Here is a 20,909-nt window from a genome sequence, read left to right as displayed (position 1 = left end):
TTAATACAACGGCAACTTCATTCTATCAGTTACAAACTCCAGGGACTGCTGTTTAAAACTAGTGTAGTGTTAGAAGGGATGTGGGTAAAATCTGATGCAGAACACAGTAATGCTCATGGACTTGTGGACTGAGCTGATATATTTTCTTTTGAAGAATGTGGTAACAGCATACAAGTGGACAGCTACCTGTTTGAGATGCTATTCAAAAACAATTTGCATCTAGTGTAGTTACTGCAGCTCTTTGGCAGAGCACTCATATTTAGCTGTGCCCTACAAATACAGGGGAAAATAATTCATTAACTTCTGTAATAGTCTGAGGCAAAAATATTTTAGTCTGTTAATAAAGTCTTTGTTTTGTTGTTGTATTTTATTGGCAGTATAAGGGAAAGTAAAGTTCTTAATGGAAGAAATGTTAACTGGCACAAACTGATTAGTAAAGTATAGGTGCTTACTAAGCATAGGTGCTATCTTTATGACAAAAACCTGGTTGCACTAAGAAAAGCATTGGGAGTGAAATATTCTTGGTTTAGAATATGTCCACATATTGTGGTAGGTAAGGTTATTGCCCTTCCCATGTAGTGCTTTTGGTGGCTTGGTTGTGTTTGTGCTTCATTTACTAAGTCCCTCGGTTGCAGGTAGAATATCACTGCAAATAAAAACATTGACGAATTCATAGGAATCTTGCATGACCAAGATAAGGATCATTTTCAGTTTTAATCATCCTCTTGTCAGATCAAAACCAGGTTGATATAAATCAAAATGAAGGAGTTCATAGTTGAGCTTCTTTAATCAGGCACAAAAGCTCTTTTGTTCCCCTGGCTGAAATTCATCACGATGCTACATAGAGGTGCTACTAAACTAGTCACACAGTTACTGTGACCATTTCAGACACACTTTTTGGTCTGTACGCTCTTTTCAAAGCTACTCATGATCTGCTTCAGATTTTCTGTAAATTACATATTCTCCATCTGCAGTTCTTAATAAAGGTAGAAGCAAGTAGAGAAGCACTAGCCAACATACAAGAGTGTTAACAGGTCATGGTAGTGAGGTCTTTGACTTCCATGTGTGCTTTTTTTAGGTAACCTCTAATGATTGCTCGAGAGGCAGGTCAGGGAAGTTAGTAATTTAACTTTTCAGCTGGGGCTAAATGTAGAAGACAGAAATACTGTTCAGTAGGACTCAAAAGTGCAACTGACTTCTATAGGTCAAAGACGTCAGACACCAGTCCTTAAGTCACTACAGTAAACCTGGAGAATTTTACTTCAAGAAATCCAGATTTTGAGTTGTTAAAATATGCAGGTGTTTTCCCACACATGATCTTTTGGGGTTTTTTTTAAGCAAACAGGTGATATTTTAAGGAGCATAGATAGGAGAGAAGCATACTGTGACTTTTTAGGCTGAAAATGTGGCAAATGTCAGAGACAGATATGTTTGACATTTTTGTTAGTGGCCAAAATAAGGACTCTACGATGATAAATTACTGTTAATAGCATTATCTGCTCCCAGGCTTAAATCCCTGAATCAGACTGGCTTCTTGGTGAGAAAGAGATCAGTTCTCTCTCTCCATAGCTGGGTTTCTTTGCCATTTGTAAGTGGGGATGAGGGAGGAAGCTGAGAAGTAGGGACAATACTACATGCTTTTAAAAATTACGGAAGTTAGAGTAGATGGACACCAGAGGGCTGAAATAGCTAATGAGTTTCACAGAAATCAGCACAGGTCCTGAAGTATCAGCAGGAGCAGGGAGGTCATTCTGCCCCTGTACACTGCACTGGTTAGGCTGCACCTCGAGTCCTGTGTCCAGTTCTGGGCCCCTCAGTTTAGGAAGGAGGTTGACTTGCTGGAACGAGTCCAGAGAAGGGCAACAAAGTTGGTGAGGGGCTTGGAACACAGCCCTGTGAGGAGAGGCTGAGGGAGCTGGGGTTGCTTAGCCTGGAGAAGAGGAGACTCAGGGGTGACCTTACTGCTCTCTACAACTACCTGAAGGGAGGTTGTAGGCAGGCGGATGTTGGTCTCTTCTCCCAGGCAGCCAGTACCAGAACAAGAGGACACAGTCTCAGGCTGCGCCAGGGGAGGTTCAGGTTGGATGTTAGGAAAAAGTTCTATACAGAGAGAGTGCCCATTGGAATGGGCTGCCTGGGGAGGTGGTGGAGTCGCCGTCATTGGAGGTGTTCAGGAGGAGACTTGATGGGGTGCTTGGTGCCATGGGTTAGTTGTTTGGGTGGTGTTTGATTGGTTGATGGGTTGGACGCGACGATCTTGAAGGTCTCTTCCAACCTGGTCTATTCTATGTATTCTATGTATTTGAAACTATTCAGTGAATCTTTAAGTGTAGGCCACTGTTAACTAAGAGAAATCACTGTAAAATCAAGCCTTTGATCCTGCTGCAAGTTAAGTGATTCCCTGTGCCGTGTTGTGGTTTGGTTTTTGATCCTCCTCCCCAAGCATCCAAACCAGGCTTTTGTATGCTGCTACAGGTTGGACACCCTGTCAACCAGATGTGGAGATTCTGTTTTACAGTTGGCACATACACACATACAGTGCTTTTTGAGTTCTGCTGCATGCAGATGGGGGCTAGGAAAAGTGTAGTGGCTGCTGTGTTAGTTACCGCTTTGTACGAGGGAGAGAGGTATATTTTGAAAGACAGAAGTTCGAGGTGAACATTTGAGCTTTTGAGTTCCACCATGCAAAAGTACCTTTGTTTTGAAGTAACTTCTGGAAACAGCACATTCATGATGTCAAAAAATAGCAATAAAACAATGTGAAGAAGGCTGGAGAAGCAAGATTTACATCTGACAGCAGTCCTGGAGGTCAAGTAGACTCAACTTCGCTAGAGTTCCTCAGCTGTTAGGTTCTTGTTCTCCATTCCATTCCTGCTGATGTGTTTCTTTTCATTCTTAGTTTCTCTTCAGTTTTCAGGCAAGGTTGATTTTGCTTCAGACCAAATACTTCATCAGATAGGAAAGAGGTAGGACAACATCATTCATTCATTCCTGAGTTGTGCCTGTAAACAAGTTCTTGGATTTTATGTGGAGCACTGAGCAACTTGTGACTTCTTTAAAAACAAATCTCAGAGCTGTCCTGATCTCAATAAATGTGAGCCCTTTGATCATGAGCACTGTAGCTGGCAGAAGGCTGAGCAGATGGTATAGCTCCCCCAAGTGTTACACTTGGCAGTCTTTCAAACTAAGTTATGTCATTTGTTTCTAGGTTTCTAATAACTACCAGAGCAGGAGGAATGCTTCTACAAGGCAGTAGATGGGAAATCAGTTGTTTCCTGCATCACATCACAATTCACTAACTCTAACCTGACCCATCACTTTGTTCTTTTCTGTGGTTAACTCTGGAACATATCCAGAGAAGGGCAACAAAGCTGGGGAGACATCTGGAGCACAGCCCTGTGAGGAGAGTCTGAGGGAGCTGGGGTTGCTTAGCCTGGAGAAGAGGAGGCTCAGGGGAGGCCTTATTGCTGTCTACAACTCCCTGAAGGGAGGTTGCAGCTGGGTGGGGGTTGATAGGTAGTACTGGGTGATAGTTTGGACTCGATGATCTCAAAGGTCTTTTCCAACCTGGCTAACTATTCTGTTTTGTCATGTCCATCCCCCCCCACTCCAGTCCTTGTGAAAACATTGGGAATGTTGCATTTGTGTAGAATCTTCTCTCCATTTCCTTGCATTAGCCTCATCTTTGCTGTCCTGTATAGCAAGACTCAACGGTGAAGCTGAATCTGATGCTTAAGAAACCTCATTAAATCTCCTATCTTACCTGTTTGATGGAGATAACTAACATCTATGAGCCATAGCAAACCATGGTCAAAGGTGGTTATAGCCAGGTGTGGGTTGGTCTCTTCTTCCAGGCAACCAGCAGAACAAGAGGACACAGTCTCAAGCTGTGCCAGGGGAAGTTTAGGCTTGAGGCAAGGGGAAAGTTCTTCCCAGAAATAGAGACTGGCCATTGGAATGTGCTGCTCAGGGAGGTGGTGGAGTCCCCATCCCTGGAGCTGTTCAAGAGGGGATTGGATGTGGCACTTGGGGCCATGGTTTAGTAGTCATGAGGTGTTGGGTGATAGGTTGGACTTGATGATCTTTGAGATCTTTTCCATCCTTAGTGATTCTATGATTCTATAAATTGAGCTAGCTGTACCACTGTACCAACTTTGTTCTGGAGTATTTGACCTCCCATATACTGATGATAATTTGGCATCCAGGACAAATCAGGAATTTAGCCAAACTGACATTTTATGGGTAGCTTCCTGCCATATCTTTTCAGTCTTTCACTCCTCTATGATTCTGTAGTAACCAATGTGAGAGGCACTGCATGAATTCCAGTAAATCATGTTTTCTTTTTCCCCATTTTCTGCATTTTTTCCTCTAAAAAAATGTGTTGTTGGTGGTGATTTTTGTTGATCTTTGTGTTGGTTGGTTGTTTTTTAGAACCTTTGGTTTCAAATTATTCAGATCTGGAAGTTGTACTGCTGTAACCAGTGTTGCATACATTATTTAGCAAAACATTTTAGCACACCATCTTGAGTGCTTGCTGTCACAGGTAATTTAGTGACTTGAGTGCCATTGTCAGGATAGAAACCCATCACCTGGCATAGGATGAGAGAGATGCAACCTCTACAGAGAATTACGTTGTGTGTATACCTACTGATTTGCTCTCTCAGTTGTAACGCCATGCTTTTGGAGTTATCTGTAAGTATTTATTGTCTTTTGGTGTCTGAATAGTCAACATCCAGCTAAGCAATAAGTAAAAGAGCAAGAGAGTTTACAGAAGGTAGTCTTAAAAATACCAGAAGTAATAAAGACCAAGATGTGTGGGGTGTGAGGGGTGTCCAAGAAGGCTGGAAAGGACTGTTTACGAAGTCTGTAGTGATAGGATGAGGGGTAATGGTTTTAAAGTAGAGAAGAGCAGGTTTAGATTGGATCTTAGGAACAAGCTCTTTACTGTGAGGGTGGTGGAGCACTGGAACAGGTTGCACGGGGAAGTAGTTCCTCCAGACATTCAAGATCAGGCTTCACAAAGCTCTGAGCAACCTGATGTAGTGGAGTATGTCCGTGTTCACTTCAGGAGGGTTGGACTAGATGACCTTTGGAGGTCCTTTCCAACCCAACCCAACCCATTCTATGATTCTGTGTACAACCTAGGTCAGTTAAAAAATGCTGAGCCCAAACTCCAGGTTTGCCTCTTTCCATGTAATTGATAAAGGCTTAGCATTTAAACATACATCTGTGATTTTAAGCAATTGTATTAGGTGGTTAATGATTTTGAGCACATTTTCTGCATCTGAGTCAGTGCCCCAAGTTTCAGTAGGAGAAAGTTGCTGGGAAATACTGAGTTTCATTAGAACTCCAACAAAACCAAAGCTATCAGTGAAAAACGTATGTATGCACAGAGCACCTGTTGTAAGGAGCAGCAGGCAGGCTCTCCATGCTCTAGTGTAAGGAGGGATACAGTGTACATCTCTGAGAGCCTGTGTGGTCCAGGCTTGTATTAAAACAGAGACCCACAAAGTGTTTAATAGCAGAAAAGCTTTCTCTTGTGCTGCTGCATGCAGTGTGAAAGTGTGTTGCCCAGTTTTGTCGTGGTGCATCTGTGTTCAGCAATACTTCCAGTATTTGGGTACCCAACATGCTTTCATGCTGCCTTGCACAGCTTTTGCCGTATTGCACAAGGAGTTTTCTCCTCCACAGTTCAGTTGATGTGGAAATGTCATGGATTATGCCCTGCACAGCTGTAGATCTCAAGCTGTGTATGAATTGGAGGTGAGGAAGAGATTTTTGCTGGTTTCATTTGGCTTGACTCTTTTTGATAATGCAGCTGCAAGAGAGTTTCTCTCCCAGAACAGCAGCAAAAGCATACTTTTGTAGTGTGTTCTTTTTAGCTGTGAAAGGTGAGGGACAGTAGTGCTCCCTCTGTACCTCTTGCCTCAGTTCAAGAACATCGTAGTCACACATCTGAGTCGCTGAGGGACTCATTTGGGCTTCAGCTTGCAGTGCCTGGCCAGCTTGCCTTTTTTCCCCTTCTCCCCTCCCTCTCTCCCCCCTTCTCCCCTCCCTCTCTCCCCCCTTCTCCCCTCCCTCTCTCCCCCCTTCTCCCCTCCCTCTCTCCCCCCTTCTCCCCTCCCTCTCTCCCCCCCTTCTCCCCTCCCTCTCTCCCCCCTTCTCCCCTCCCTCTCTCCCCCCTTCTCCCCTCCCTCTCTCCCCCCTTCTCCCCTCCCTCTCTCCCCCCTTCTCCCCTCCCTCTCTCCCCCCTTCTCCCCTCCCTCTCTCCCCCCTTCTCCCCTCCCTCTCTCCCCCCTTCTCCCCTCCCTCTCTCCCCCCTTCTCCCCTCCCTCTCTCCCCCCTTCTCCCCTCCCTCTCTCCCCCCTTCTCCCCTCCCTCTCTCCCCCCTTCTCCCCTCCCTCTCTCCCCCCCTCTCCCCTCCCTCTCTCCCCCCTTCTCCCCTCCCTCTCTCCCCCCTTCTCCCCTCCCTCTCTCCCCCCTTCTCCCCTCTCGTTTGCAGGGTGCTTTTGCTATACAACCAAAGCACAGGTGTATATATATAAAATGAAATCTATATAATGAAGTGCATCTTGATTTTCATGGTCAGTGTTTAAGACAGTATCTTAAATTTGGATGCAGGTCTTTATATTTCATTATAAGTAATTTTTGCATCATAAACTGTTTACCATAAGTGTGCCTTGGATTTAGTGTTGTTTCATCTCATACATGGGGGAAATGTTTACCCTTTTGCATGACAGTTGCACACCAAAGTGCAAAAAAAGTGCCATAACCAGGGGTAAAACTTGAGGCCTCTACCTCACAGCAGATTGGAAAGATACATCCAGAGAACATTTATGTTCTTCTTCACTTAACTCTCCTCTGCAATTTATGATTTCCAGCAGACTAGAAATCTTAACACTTGTCCTGCCAGGCTGGTTTTACTTTGCCAGCCAGTCAATCCAGTTCTTGCCTGAACTTGCTGCAAGTTCAGACCTGCTTTGTTTTGTTTCCCTTGATGGTATGCTGAACATGAGCCTGCAGTGTGCCCAGGCAGCCAAGAGGGCCAATGGCATCCTGGCCTGCATCAGGAACAGTGTGGCCAGCAGGAGCAGGGAGGTCATTCTGCCCCTGTACACTGCACTGGTTAGGCCACACCTCGAATACTGTGTCCAGTTCTGGGCCCCTCAGTTTAGGAAGGAGGTTGACTTGCTGGAGCGTGTCCAGAGAAGGGCAACAAAGCTGGTGAGGGGTTTGGAACACAGCCCTGTGAGGAGAGGCTGAGGGAGCTGGGGTTGCTTAGCCTGGAGAGGAGGAGACTCAGGGGAGACCTTATTGCTCTCTACAACTACCTGAAAGGAGGTTGTAGACAGGCAGATGTTGATCTCTTCTCCCAGGCAGCCAGCACCAGAACAAGAGGAAACAGTCTCAGGCTGCGCCAGGGGATGTTTAGGCTGGAGGTTAGGAAGTTCTATACAGAGAGAGTGATTGCCCATTGGAATGGGCTGCCTGGGGAGGTGGTGGAGTGACCATCATTGGAGGAGTTCAGGAGGAGACTTGATGGGGTGCTTGGTGCCATGGGTTAGTTGTTTAGGTGGTGTTGGATTGGTTGATGGGTTGGATGTGATGATCTTGAAGGTCTCTTCCAACCTGGTTTATTCTATCCTATTCTAAATCATCAGATGCCAGGCAGAGGCATCCCTCAAACTTCATGTTTGTAAGAGGTCTGGAAGCATGAGCTTACGAACAGGTTTACTGAGCAAGTGTGGAAGAGGTGGACAAAAGTGGTTTTTAAATTCCCAAAGCGCCCTGCTCGCCATCTGTATTCAATTTATATACAACTACATTCGCTGCAATGCTAAGCCCTCTTCTGCAGCAAGACTACTACTGCTCTCTACAGCTACCTGAAGGGAGGCTGCGGCCAGGTGGGGGTTGGTCTCTTCTCCCAGGCAACCAGCACCAGAACAAGAGGACACAGTCTCAAGCTGTGCCAGGGTTAGGGTGACAGGTTGGACTTGATGATCTCTGAGGTCTTTTCCAACCTTGTTGGTTCTATGATTCAGTCTCCATTGTTCCTTCAGGTCTTGTTTTCTGAGGGAATTTGAAGCAGCTGTCCAGCAAATTGAGATGCAGTTAGTTTTAATGTGGACGCCGGATGTGACAAACCCCACGTGCTCCCCTGCTCTCCGGAGGGACTGGAAAGAGAGCAGCTTTGAAAAATATCTTAGGTTCTCACTTGAGCCTGTGTGAGTGGAAGCAAAGCCTGAGGTCTTTCCTCTGGAACTTCTGACACAAATTTAAAATGGCACCAAGTTTGTGAGAGTGGATTTTATGTGAGTCAGGGTGAAACTATGAGTGTCACACAGATCCCCAGGGTAATGCAGCTACACCAAAGTGATTCGCACATAGACGTACGAGAGGCGTGTTGCAAAGCAGGGAATGGAAGTGGTTTTAAGTGACTTTGTACAATGCCATTGTTTCATCAATGGAAACCCAAATAACTAGCTCAGAACCCATGGAGGAGATGATGATGGGCAGAGTCCAAGGGCAGGAGATTGAACACATCCAAGTGCTGGGTTCTGCACAGTGGCCACAGCAACCCCATGCAGAGATACAGGCTGGGGTCAGAGTGGCTGGAGAGCAGCCAGGCAGAGAGGGACCTAGGGGTGCTGGTCGATGGTAGGCTGAACATGAGCCTGCAGTGTGCCCAGGCAGCCAGGAGGGCCAATGGCATCCTGGCCTGCATCAGGAACAGTGTGGCCAGCAGGAGCAGGGAGGTCATTCTGCCCCTGTACACTGCACTGGTTAGGCCACACCTTGAGTCCTGTGTCCAGTTCTGGGCCCCTCAGTTTAGGAAGGAGGTTGACTTGCTGGAACGAGTCCAGAGAAGAGCAACAAAGTTGGTGAGGGGTTTGGGACACAGCCCTGTGAGGAGAGACTGAGGGAGCTGGGGTTGCTTAACCTGGAGAAGAGGAGACTCAGGGGTGACCTTATTGCTCTCTACAACTACCTGAAGGGAGGTTGTAGACAGGCGGAGGTTGGTCTCTTCTCCCAGGCAGCCAGTACCAGAACAAGAGGACACAGTCTCAGGCTGCGCCAGGGGAGGTTTAGGTTGGATGTGAGGAAGAAGTTCTATACAGAGAGAGTGATTGCCCATTGGAATGGGCTGCCTGGGGAGGTGGTGGAGTCACCATCATTGGAGGTGTTCAGGAGGAGACTTGCTGGGGTGCTTGGTGCCATGGGTTAGTTGTTTAGGTGGTGTTGGATTGGTTGATGGGTTGGACACGATGATCTTGAAGGTCTCTTCCAACCTGGTTTATTCTATGTATGTATAACTTTCTATGTAAGAGTCACTGCATCAGCTGGGATATTTGAGCACAATGCCGCAGAATGGTTCTGAAGTGTCTGCTTTTCATCAGAGGTTCTCCAAACCTTCATTCTCTTAGCCAAGACTGGAAACCTAAGAAGTCAGTGTAATTTAAGCATCTCTTGGAAGTGTGTAGCTTTGAATTTATTACCATGAGTACATTTTCAAACAGATAAAGGTGCTGTGTCAGATAATAAAATGCAAGGACACCAAAGTTAACCTCAAGTAGGTGTCTTTCATTCAAGCTGCTACTTATCTGCAATCCTGAAATGCTTTAAGTTAAATTATCCCTTAGAGTGTCTTGTAATTAAGCTTATAATCTTTTATTTGGTTGTTAGGGTCTCCCCTCCTCCCTCTCCCCTCCTCCCTCTCCCCTCCTCCCTCTCCCCTCCTCCCTCTCCCCTCCTCCCTCTCCCCTCCTCCCTCTCCCCTCCTCCCTCTCCCCTCCTCCCTCTCCCCTCCTCCCTCTCCCCTCCTCCCTCTCCCCTCCTCCCTCTCCCCTCCTCCCTCTCCCCTCCTCCCTCTCCCCTCCTCCCTCTCCCCTCCTCCCTCTCCCCTCCTCCCTCTCCCCTCCTCCCTCTCCCCTCCTCCCTCTCCCCTCCTCCCTCTCCCCTCCTCCCTCTCCCCTCCTCCCTCTCCCCTCCTCCCTCTCCCCTCCTCCCTCTCCCCTCCTCCCTCTCCCCTCCTCCCTCTCCCCTCCTCCCTCTCCCCTCCTCCCTCTCCCCTCCTCCCTCTCCCCTCCTCCCTCTCCCCTCCTCCCTCTCCCCTCCTCCCTCTCCCCTCCTCCCTCTCCCCTCCTTTTGATACTGAAATTCAACCTTAACTCAGTAACAGGCAGGTGAAAGCCAATGGGTTTGAATGGAGTTCTTGTGGAAGTTGGCACCAGAGGCTGCAGAGATTAAGAAGGGATCCAGCACTAGGCATTAGAGTAAAGAATGGAATCAGGGATCAGCTGGCTGAGAAGCAAGGAAGTGAGTCCCCAGACAAGTATGATGTCATGTAGGTCTGAAATTTCAGGAACTGGAATTCCTTTGAACTAAGAGAAGAGAAACCAAAACTTTTATGAGGTGATAGATCTAATGCTGTTGTTACCCAGGCAGAGAACAGGGTCAGGCAGAGTATAGAACTGGGGAGAAATGAGTGGAACTGGAACTCCAGACATAGCCAAAATTATATATGAAGTGTTAAGTGCAGGCCAGGATTGGAAAAGGAGGAATCCAGATATGGAGCCAGAAAGGAAGGCAATAGCAACAGGTGAAAAACAGCTTTGGGTGTTTGTACTGTATGTGAGCACAGGCATGAGAGCAGTCTGGGAGGCATTGAACAGCTTGTCTGGGCAGAGCTTGGTTCTAGGAACAATGTTCAAGGCATTAAGATGGATAGCAGGAGTCAGGACTGGGGTGAATGAGACTTGAGGTTTTTGGCTGTAAGGAATCGGACTATGAAACTGCATATTGAAGAAAAGGGAAGAACAGGTCGTGACCACTCTGTAGGACTTCACATTCTGGATCATTTCAGAGCCAAAATACACTGGTAAAATGCTTTGTTCCTCTTTATTACTACTGCATGCAGAAACTTACTATTTGAAGATCTGCACTGTATTCCACATAACGACAGGTGGTAGACAAAGTGGTCACTAATTTAGTTTGTGGGTTTCAGACTTCTGATTATATTTGTCAGGGGAAATGTAGGCTGGAGGTGAGGAGAAAGTTCTTCCCAGAAAGAGGAAGTGGTCATTGGAATGTGCTGCCCAGGGAGGTGGTGGAGTCACCATCCTTGGAGGTGTTCAAAACAGGATTGGACGTGGCACTTGAAGCCATGGTTTAGTTAGTCATGAGGTTTGGGGTGACAGGTTGGACTTGATGATCTCTGTGGTATTTCCCAACCTTATTGATTCTATGATTCTTATGCTTCCTCCATTTGCTGACAATTCTTTCATGTTTTAATTTAATTTAGAAACTTGGCTTTGAAGCATTAGGTTGTTGATAATTGTTAAGTACTAATAAAACTAATCAGGATTAGAGGACACATGATTTTGATCAGTCAGCTCAAATCATTTTTCAGAAGAATACATTTTTTAATGGCAAAGTGAGAATATTAGTTAATCTGCATGCAGAGTAAGTAATGCATAGGATGATTACAGAACAATAAGTAATAAAGCAGTCACTGGGTAGGTGCTCATTACTTCAGTGTTACTTACTATGATGTAAACGTGGTAAGACCTATGGGACACTGATAGATACTCACATAGTGGGGAGTTGAAGCTTTCTTCCAAGTATCTGTTTTCTAGTAAACAGGCAAAATAGATTACACCTTTGATCACATTGGTGAAAAACATGAGCTATGCTGAATTTTTAAAGGCAGCATAGGCTTACCTGGCCCCTTCAAATCTTCCCTTCAGTCTTCCCTGCAGAAAGATAGCCTGATTGTGTGAAGCATTAGATTTTAACAAGGTGGAGTCTGTAAACAAATAGCATGTTCATGAGCTTTAAAATCTAGGTGTGAGGCTCTCATGTGCCATTTTCCTTTGTCTGAGCCTTTGAAGATTTCTAGTGCTTTCTGTGGTGTTTGACACGGTGTGGGAGAGGACTTTGCTCTGTGACACGGATTCAACATCTGCATCTGAAACTGGCAGGTTGGAACACACCTGGGAAGTCCTATCTCAGTTTTTAATACAATGGTCCATAAGCTGTGGATGCTGGTGCACACACATGCCCCCAACACCTTAAAAGCCTTTCAGGGTTGTTTTTTTCTGTATTGAGAATACTGATTTCCACCTTACTGGTTTTTCTGCAGCTGAGAAGGGCAAACCTTTTCTTCTTGCTTCAGAACCAGCCTTTCCTGTTTCTTTTGCATTGCTCTGTATTTTCTGCCACACAGGATTTGGATGCATGTCATAGCCCTTGGTGACTGGAGTAGGGTTCAAAGTCACAGTCATGTTGTAGATGGAAAGCATGCCCATGAAGTCCAAAGTTTGAGCTGCAGCAGCTCTCTGCAGTGATTGCAGAAACACTATCCACAGTGCTACTTCAGCATGTTTCAACTGGAAGGGCAAATACTCTCTGCAGTGCACAGCCTGTCTCGTCTGCCACTATTGTTATTTTTCATGATGGCTGCAGTGTCTAACAAAAAAATACTTGGCTTTTTTGGCAGAGAATTACTATTAATCTGGGTGAGGAATCCATATGTTGTTAGCATTGCTTTCACCAAATGTCTATATTCTACTCTGCTGACTAGTGGAAACTGTAGTAATCAGTGGGATCCTAATGAGCAAAATAAGTTGTTCCAACTAGTTCATAAGACTGCTTGTATGACTGGAACTACAAAAACCCCATTGCTTTAAAGTAGTGCCATCTTAGAGCACTGAAGAAATTGAAGAGTTTAATCCTATACATCAGCCTGCCCATTAAGGTTCTCTATAGGTAGCAAGCAATGCAAATTATACTCAGTGTAGCAAAACCAACCACACAAACCCCCAAAACTAAACACTCTGCCCACCCTGTCCCCACACACATGTGCTTTCTGCCTGTTCTTGACTGTTTGAAGTAAACAGCTTTTAATTTTGCCTCATTTACACAATTTGCAGCATATGAGAAAATCAACAAATGAAAATGAAGTTTCAGTTCTCTGGGGGGATTTTTGCAGTGAGAAGTGTCAGCCATGCAGTTAGATTGTTACCTGGTTGTATAGTATACAACATTTCTCGCTCTGGGGCAGCTCTAGCAGAAATACCATCTAGATTGAGTAATGCTATCAATGTATACACTGAGGAAGGAGGTGGTAGATACATTTGGTGTGCTATCATGGTAAAATAATAAAGGGTATATATATCATGAGTATTACTAATAATGATTACTTGATACTAGTATTCCAGTAGTCCAGGGCTGCTTAGGTAATGCCAGGACGCTTGGAGCACAAGCCCTATGAGGAGAGATTGAGGGAGCTGGGGTTGCTTAGCCTGGAGAGGAGGAGACTCAGGGGTGACCTTATTGCTCTCTACAACTACCTGAAGTGGGGTTGTAGTGAGGCGGAGGTTGGTCTCTTCTCCCAGGCAACCAGTACCAGAACAAGAGGGCACAGTCTCAGGCTGCGTCAGGGGAGGTTTAGGCTGGAGGTTAGGAGGAAGTTTTACACAGAGAGAGTGATTGCCCATTGGAATGGGCTGCCCGAGGAGGTGGTGGGGTCGCCATCGCTGGGGGTGTTCAGGGCAAGTCTTGACAGGATGCTTGGTTGCATGGTTTAGTTGATTGGGTAGTGTTGGATGATAGGTTGGACATGATGATCTCGAAGGTCTCTTCCAACCTGGTTTATTCTATTCTAAAAACATCCAAGAAAACCCTTTTCAGAAGCAGCTAGTGACTTTAAATATAACCAAACCGAAAAACAGCCCCTTTGAAAGTACCTCAGAACTGCTAAGTCCCTGTGCTTGAACATTAGCCCTCTTTTGAACCTGCTCATGAAAGCTGTGATGAAAACTGGACGTGTCTGGTGATGTCTGGTTTGAGGGTGTTGCGGAAAATGAAGTGTTCTGGATAAGGTGAATGATTCTATTAGCAGAGGAGGGTTTTCATGGATATCTAACCTGTAGTTGCAGACCTTACACATGCTTTGGATTACCAAATTGTGTTAAAATTGCGTTCTGTACCTTCTGCTGCATTAATAACGTAGATTCATACAGTGGTTTGGAAGGAACCTTAAAGATCATGTGTGTCCAGCCACCCTCCCTCGGGCATAATGAACAATGAAAGCCTGTGTCACTTTTATTCACTCCAGTTTTGCAGTAGAAGCCCTGAGCAGATTTTCTCAGTGGTCTTTTATTTCTGAGAAGGCATGAGGAACAAGTTTGGACTCCCTGAGAGTGTGCATTATGCTAAAGGTGTAGGCAGGAGGAATAAGACTGTGTTATATGGGAGGACATATTTATGAGGACATTTTCCTTAGTGAGAAAACCTACTGTAATTTTGGTCAAGCTGATACTCCTTGGCAACAAATCCCTGGCAAAATCTACACTGAAAATGCTGGCTGATGTTACTGTGGAAGTGATCTGTTATCAGCTAAAGGGAATTTTAATGGAGTCAAGCAACTGTCAACCTAATTTAAGACATGTTTCAGGTTCTAGAGTAAAGTCTTGGGGAATATAGCTGCTCAATGTGATCTCTAAGTATTTGTCCTATCATCACACTTTGAGCTTATTGATTTTTCTGCCTATTATTCATTGACTGAGAGAACGAGCAGTCGAGACTCAGCCCATTCAAACACCATCTACAAGAATCAACTTCTAAAATAATTTTATAATTACCTTCTCTTACTGCTTTTGGGCCTTCAGAGTGTTTTGATTCTGCTTACCGTTCTCTTCATCCTCTTCTGTACAGTGGAACATCTTTCACAACAGGCCTAGCTTCAAGCTCGCTCGAAGACCTCACTGCGCATTGCTTAGAATCACAGAATCATCCAGGTTGGGAGAGACCCCTGAGGGGTCACATCCAGCCGTTGACTCTACTAAGTTCACCCCTAAACCATATCCCCAAGCACCACCTCCCAACCACCTTTAAGCACATCCAGGGATGGTGACTGGCAGCACATTCCAATGTCTAATAATGCCCAGACTTCCTGCTTCTGAAAGTCGTGATCCTGGTTAGCTGGTATTCTGTCTATCACCAAATTGTTTATTTTAGTAAACAATGAACCCTCTCTATTCCTTGGACACTAAAATCCATTCCCTAAAACAATAGTCAGGAGTATATGTCTGTGATCTGAACTAAAATAGATTATTAAAGGGCAGGCAGTATTCTGTTACTGATTTTGTGCATGCTGGTAAAGGACCATGACTCTTGTGCAGAATCTGCTCACTGAGACCTCTGGCTGCTGCTGTAATACTAGATATGAAACAGGAAAGTGGTTATGGTCTTTGGGCATTACTGTAAGGATACACTAGCAGGATACTGCCCCTCACTTGTGCCAGAGACAGTCTTTTGGGCAAGTATGAGCAAGTGACAGTTTTCCTATGATCGAGGGACCTGCAGCTGCCAGATGTGCATCTGTGCCACAAAATGAATACTGCTTTGCCCTATCTGCTGTCACCAAGTGTTTCCAGTTGTGCTGACTAGGCAGCTGCAGGATTTTCACCCTTCAGTATTTATTAAGATTCTGAACTGTAATATTTAATGTTTAAATTATATCAAAGAATTGATGATCCTAATTCAGGGACACCTTATTGCTCACTACAGCTCCCTGAAGGGAGGTTGTAGCCAGGTGGGGGTTGGTCTCTTCTCCCAGGCAACCAGCACCAGAACGAGAGGACACAGTCTCAAGCTGCGCCAGGGGAGGTTTAAGCTGGATATTTGGAAGAAGTTCTTTCCAGAAAGAGAGATTGACCATTGGGATGTGCTGCCCAGGGAGGTGGTGGAGTCACCATCCCTGGAGGTATTTAGGAAGAGCCTGGATGAGGCACTTGGTGCCATGGTTTAGTTGATTCAATAGTGTTGAATGATGTTGGACTTGATGATCTCGAAGGTCTTTTCCAACCTGGTCCTGTCCTGTCCTATCCTATCCCTATCCTATTCCTATTCTATTCTTTCTCTGTAACACTTTGTATTTTTTTTTTAGCTAGGTATCACCTTTTCATAAACAATATTTCTTGTGATCTCTTACTGCCCATGGTAAGAAGGCCACCCTGCTGCTTATAGTTTCAAACTTTGGTTTTATGTGTGTTGGACCATGTGCAACAATATTAATAATGCCCCATTTGCACTCCTGTATTGTGTTCTACTACCAAAAGGTCTCTTCACTGGCCCTCCTTCTTACTCCATGCTACTAATGGTATAGAAAAACGTTTAAAATCGTGTTTAGATCTTGTCAATAGCACAATTGTTGTCTTTCACAGATGCTTGCACAATGTTTTGTATTTGCTAGAGCTTTTAGGTGTTTCAAGTGTTTGTATTCTACCCACTGGTTGGCAGTGTTAAATCTTTTATCTTGTTTCATGTGAAAGATGCCTCATAATTATCAGATGTATGAATTATGAGTGTTTTAACCTATTGTGGTGGGTTGAAATTTCCCCCCTCCCCCAACATTAACTTTGCCAGACGAACTCAGTTGGAAGCAACTGAAGCTGTATTTACTGGCACAACTACCCTCCACAATGGAATGCAATGAGTATGTACAAAAGAGCCAAGTTTTACAATATTTACCAGTATTTAGAATTAACAAACAACAGGAGAAACCCCCTGGTCAAGAACAGCAGGGAAGCTGTCTCTCTGCCCTCCCACCCTCTGTCCAAAAGGGAGAAAGGAGCAGAGAAAAAGTATCTGTTAGACTTCACCAAAACACTGCAGCTAAGGACAAGCAGAAGCAGATTAGTATGCCTTCAGAGCAACAAAGTGAGCAGAGAAGAGAAGCCCCCAGAATGTTTTGGCACAAGCAGGCTTATGGTAGATATCTCTCCAATGGAATAGTTTAGAATTATCTTTATTTTCCTTTTTTGCACCCCATAGTGTTTTTTTTCCATCTTTCTACTTTTCTCTCAAAATCTGTAAATTTCAAAGTCATAGCCTAAAACCACCACACCTGTGCTCCAACACAACATGAAATCCAAAGTCCCTATTACACAGGTTTGTGAAACCTCAGGATTAGGTCCACAAATGCATGGATGCAATATGGGTTTTGTTATAAAAATGAGTACAAAATACTTCTGGTTGGTCACCTTGGTGGGGTTGATCAGCAGGCCTGATTAGGTGGTGTTTGGTGGGGTTTTCTTTCATTATTATGAGCTGAAAATGACATCTTCAACATCAGCAAGTTTATCCTCACATACTCTGTGAGCAATGGTCGACCGTTTCTACGAATACTCCCATTCTACTCGTTGCATGGAGAAATGTGGGGGGTGAACCGAGGCTGTTTAACATTTATGTACCTACAGTTCAAGGCACAATAATCCCACAGCTATGCTCCCAAAGTCAGATGCTGAGAAAGTAACTGTTAGAGCTCTTGACTCGGCCTCCAAAATACACAATTTCAGTCTCACAGTATCACCAAGGTTGGAAGAGACCCCAAGGATCATCGAGTCCAACCTGTCACCACAGACCTCATGACTTAGACCATGGCACCAAGTGCTACGTCCAAACCCCTCTTGAACACCTCCAGGTCTTGTCTATTTGTGGCAGTTTTAGGCTATGCCTTTAAAATTTAGTTACAGATTTTGAGCAGAAAAGTAGAAAAAGGTAAATAAATCACTATTGGGTGTAAATAGGAGAACCACAGACAATTCTAAACAATTTCATTGGAGGGATATCTGCTGTAAGACTGCTTGTAAGTCATGCTCTTTAACATCTTTATGGATGATCTGGATGAGGGCATTGAGTCCATCATCAGTAAATTTGTGCATGACATCAAGCTGGGGGCAGGAGTTGATCTGCTGGAGGGTACGGAGGCTTTGCAGAGGGACCTCGACAGGCTGGACAGAGGGACAGAGTCCAAGAGCATGAGATTGAACACATCCAAGTGCCAGGTTCTGCACATTGGCCACAGCAAGTTCATGCAGTGCTGCAGGCTGGGGTCAGAGTGGCTGGAGAGCGGCCAGGCAGAGAGGGACCTGGGGGTGCTGGTCAATGGTAGGCTGAACATGAGCCTGCAGTGTGCCCATGCAGCCAGGAGGGCCAATGGCATCCTGGCCTGCATCAGGAACAGTGTGGCCAGCAGGAGCAGGGAGGTCATTCTGCCCCTGTACACTGCACTGGTTAGGCCGCACCTCGAGTCCTGTGTCCAGTTCTGGGCCCCTCAGTTTAGGAAGGAGGTTGACTTGCTGGAGCATGTCCAGAGAAGGGCAACGAAATTGGTGAGGGGTTTGGAACACAGCCCTGTGAGGAGAGGCTGAGGGAGTTGGGGTTGCTTAGCCTGGAGAAGAGGAGACTCAGGGGTGACCTTATTGCTCTCTACAACTCCCTGCAGGGAGGTTGTAGACAGGCAGAGGTTGGTCTCTTCTCCCAGACAACCAGTACCAGAACAAGAGGACACAGTCTCAGGCTGCGCCCAGGGAGGTTTAGGCTGGAGGTTAGGAGGAACTTCTACACAGAGAGAGTGATTGCCCATTGGAATGGGCTGTCTGAAGAGGTGGCGGAGTCACCATCACTGGAGGTGTTCAGGAGGAGACTTGATGGGGTGCTTGGTGCCATGGGTTAGTTGATTAGGTGGTGTTGGATGATAGGTTGGACATGATGATCCTGAAGGTCTCTTCCAGCCTGGTTTGGTCTGGTCTATTCCATTCCATTCCATTCTATTCTATTCTATTCTATTCTATTCTATTCTATTCTATTCTATTCTATTCTATTCTATTCTATTCTGTAACAACTTTCCCTCTTCTCTGCTCACTTTGTTTCTCTGAAGGGATACTAATCTGCTTGTCCTTAGCTGCATTGTTTTGGTGAAGTCTAACAGATACTTTTTCTCTGCTCCTTTCTCCCTTTTGGACTGCGCGTGGGGGTGCAGAGAGACAGCTTCCCTGCTGTTCTTGACCAGGGAGGTTCTGCTGTTGTTTGTTAATTCTAAATACTGGTAAATATTGTAAAACTTGGCTCTTTTGTACATACTCATTGCATTCCATTGTAGAGGGTAGTTGTGCCAGTAAATACAGCTTCAGTTGCTTCCAACTGAGTTCATCTGGCAAAGTTAATGTTGGGGGAGGGGGGAAATTTCAACCTACCACATGACACTGTGAGAGGATGTTTAGTCATTGTGGTAGGTTGAGAGAGGGCTTAGCTCTCCCTCCTCCACAGAGTAAGAAACCACAACTAGCCCAGTTGAAGAGCAAGCTATATATTTACAAGCATATATGGAAAGCAGGTTATATATGACACAATATATACAGGTATTTACAATATATACACAGAAATATACAGCAAAGAGAAATAACACAACAAAAATCCCTCCCTGAGGGAGGGATCCCCTCCTTGGAACCCCCTCTCTCCCCCCCTACCTCCCTTTTTCCCCAAAAAGAGGTTAGAGAGAGAGAAAGGCAAGTTACTAAGGAAGAGAGTTGTTAGCAAGCTTCACAAGCCCATGCAGGATTAGTGTTTGCTTATCTGAAGGCCAACTCCAGCAGTTCGCAGAGAAGCAGGCAGGGAGAACAGGCTGAAACTCCACACTCCCCCAACTCCCAAACCAAACTGAACTAAGGAAAAAACCATTCCAACTGCTTCACAATCTAAAGCTGCATTTTTGTCTATCCACCAGTGAAATTTGTTTAGAATATCAGAATGTTTTGGTTCTAGTACCGAAAACATTTTGCCAGTGTCTCAGCACTGCTTGTTCTTAAAGGCACAGTGTCAAACGGTCACAGTCATCTACCTTGCAGCAGGAGCACTTTATTTGAAAGGTGTCCAGTGCAGTAAGTAGATGCGGTGGGATTAGCAGGAGAGGCTCACGCTGAGTTGTTGTGCGTTGCAGGAGTACAAACGCAAGCTGGCCAGAGTGTCCCAAGTACGGAAGGAGCTCCGGTCGCGCATCCAGAACCTGCCCGATCTCTCCCGGCTTCCCAACGTCACGGGCAGCCACGTACACCTCCCCTTTGCGGGAGACATCTACAGCGACGATTGATTACAAGAGCACCCTTCCACAACCTCTACTTTTCTGTGAAATGAGGGGTAGGTCAGACTGATTGGTATTCTTGTAGTATTATTTTTGTATATTGTTGGAGACTGTCAGTAAAAGAACTAATAATTTATAAACAAAAAAATGGTTTAAAAAGTTGATTTGTTTACTATTTTATTGGCAAGTGAACACGAGGGTACATTTATAAAAGTGGCATCTATGTCTATTACATTGAAGAATAGATAATTATCTTATCTTTTGTAAAGATTTTAGTTGAGTGCCCTGTAAAACAACACGCTAAGAATTTTTTCTTGTGTGCCCTGTATTTAATGTAGATCAACACAGAACCCGCACATACGTCTAACTTGAAACCTTTCAGTTGCTAGTGAGGGAGTGAAATGTGGAAGTCAGCAGCTCATGTTTGCAAGAAGCTTGATGCAATTTAATGCAAAGGTCAAAGTGATCTTTCTGTCCATTACATTTAAATTACCTCCTCCCCAAAGAAGTCAGGTGGGGTTTTGTTAAGTTAACGTCGGTAGCTGGTTTTTGTATTGGAAAACTCCAAACGTGTTACACTGAGTAGCTCTTTAAATGATTTGGGATACTGCAGTATTTTAGTGTAGAAGCCAGTGTAAGAAACTATACAATTGACCAGTTCAATTATGTTTCCAATTTGTAAATATCTTTCTACAGCTGCTTAGTTTCTAAACCGAGCAACCACTCGTTTACACTCTGCTCCCTTTCTTGAATATTCATCCCCATCCATTAAAGTTAATTTCAGAAACATGAAGCCATCTTACAGCTTTAATTAAACCAAAAGGTCATTCTCTAAAATGTCCCAATGCCTGTTACTAAAATTTGACAGTGCTGTGTACCGTCCATACATGCAGCAGCACAGCGATACAGCCATGCACAGCCGTGGTCTTGGAAGGTAGCTCAGTTTGTGAAGAGTCCTTGTTACCATGCCATGCACCAGCTT

The 20,909-nt window shown here is 45.0% G+C and overlaps 1 protein-coding gene across 1 annotated transcript in view; it reads left to right on the top strand.

Moving 5' to 3' along the window:
* The window catches only part of RPRD1A (regulation of nuclear pre-mRNA domain containing 1A), a 46,903-nt gene extending 26,368 nt beyond the window's left edge, over positions 1–20,535 (top strand). Inside the window, exon 7 of the mRNA XM_009897148.2 lies at positions 19,787–20,535. Coding sequence (XP_009895450.1) covers positions 19,787–19,936 — 150 coding nt within the window. The 3' untranslated portion in view covers positions 19,937–20,535. The remainder of the gene's footprint in view (positions 1–19,786) is intronic.
* Positions 20,536–20,909: the final 374 nt, after the last annotated feature.

This window comes from Dryobates pubescens, chromosome 9 (assembly GCF_014839835.1).
Source record: "Dryobates pubescens isolate bDryPub1 chromosome 9, bDryPub1.pri, whole genome shotgun sequence".
NCBI classification, from domain to species: domain Eukaryota; kingdom Metazoa; phylum Chordata; class Aves; order Piciformes; family Picidae; genus Dryobates; species Dryobates pubescens.
The sequence above is the reverse complement of the archived record's forward strand: the minus strand, read 5'-3'. Positions and strand labels throughout refer to the sequence as shown.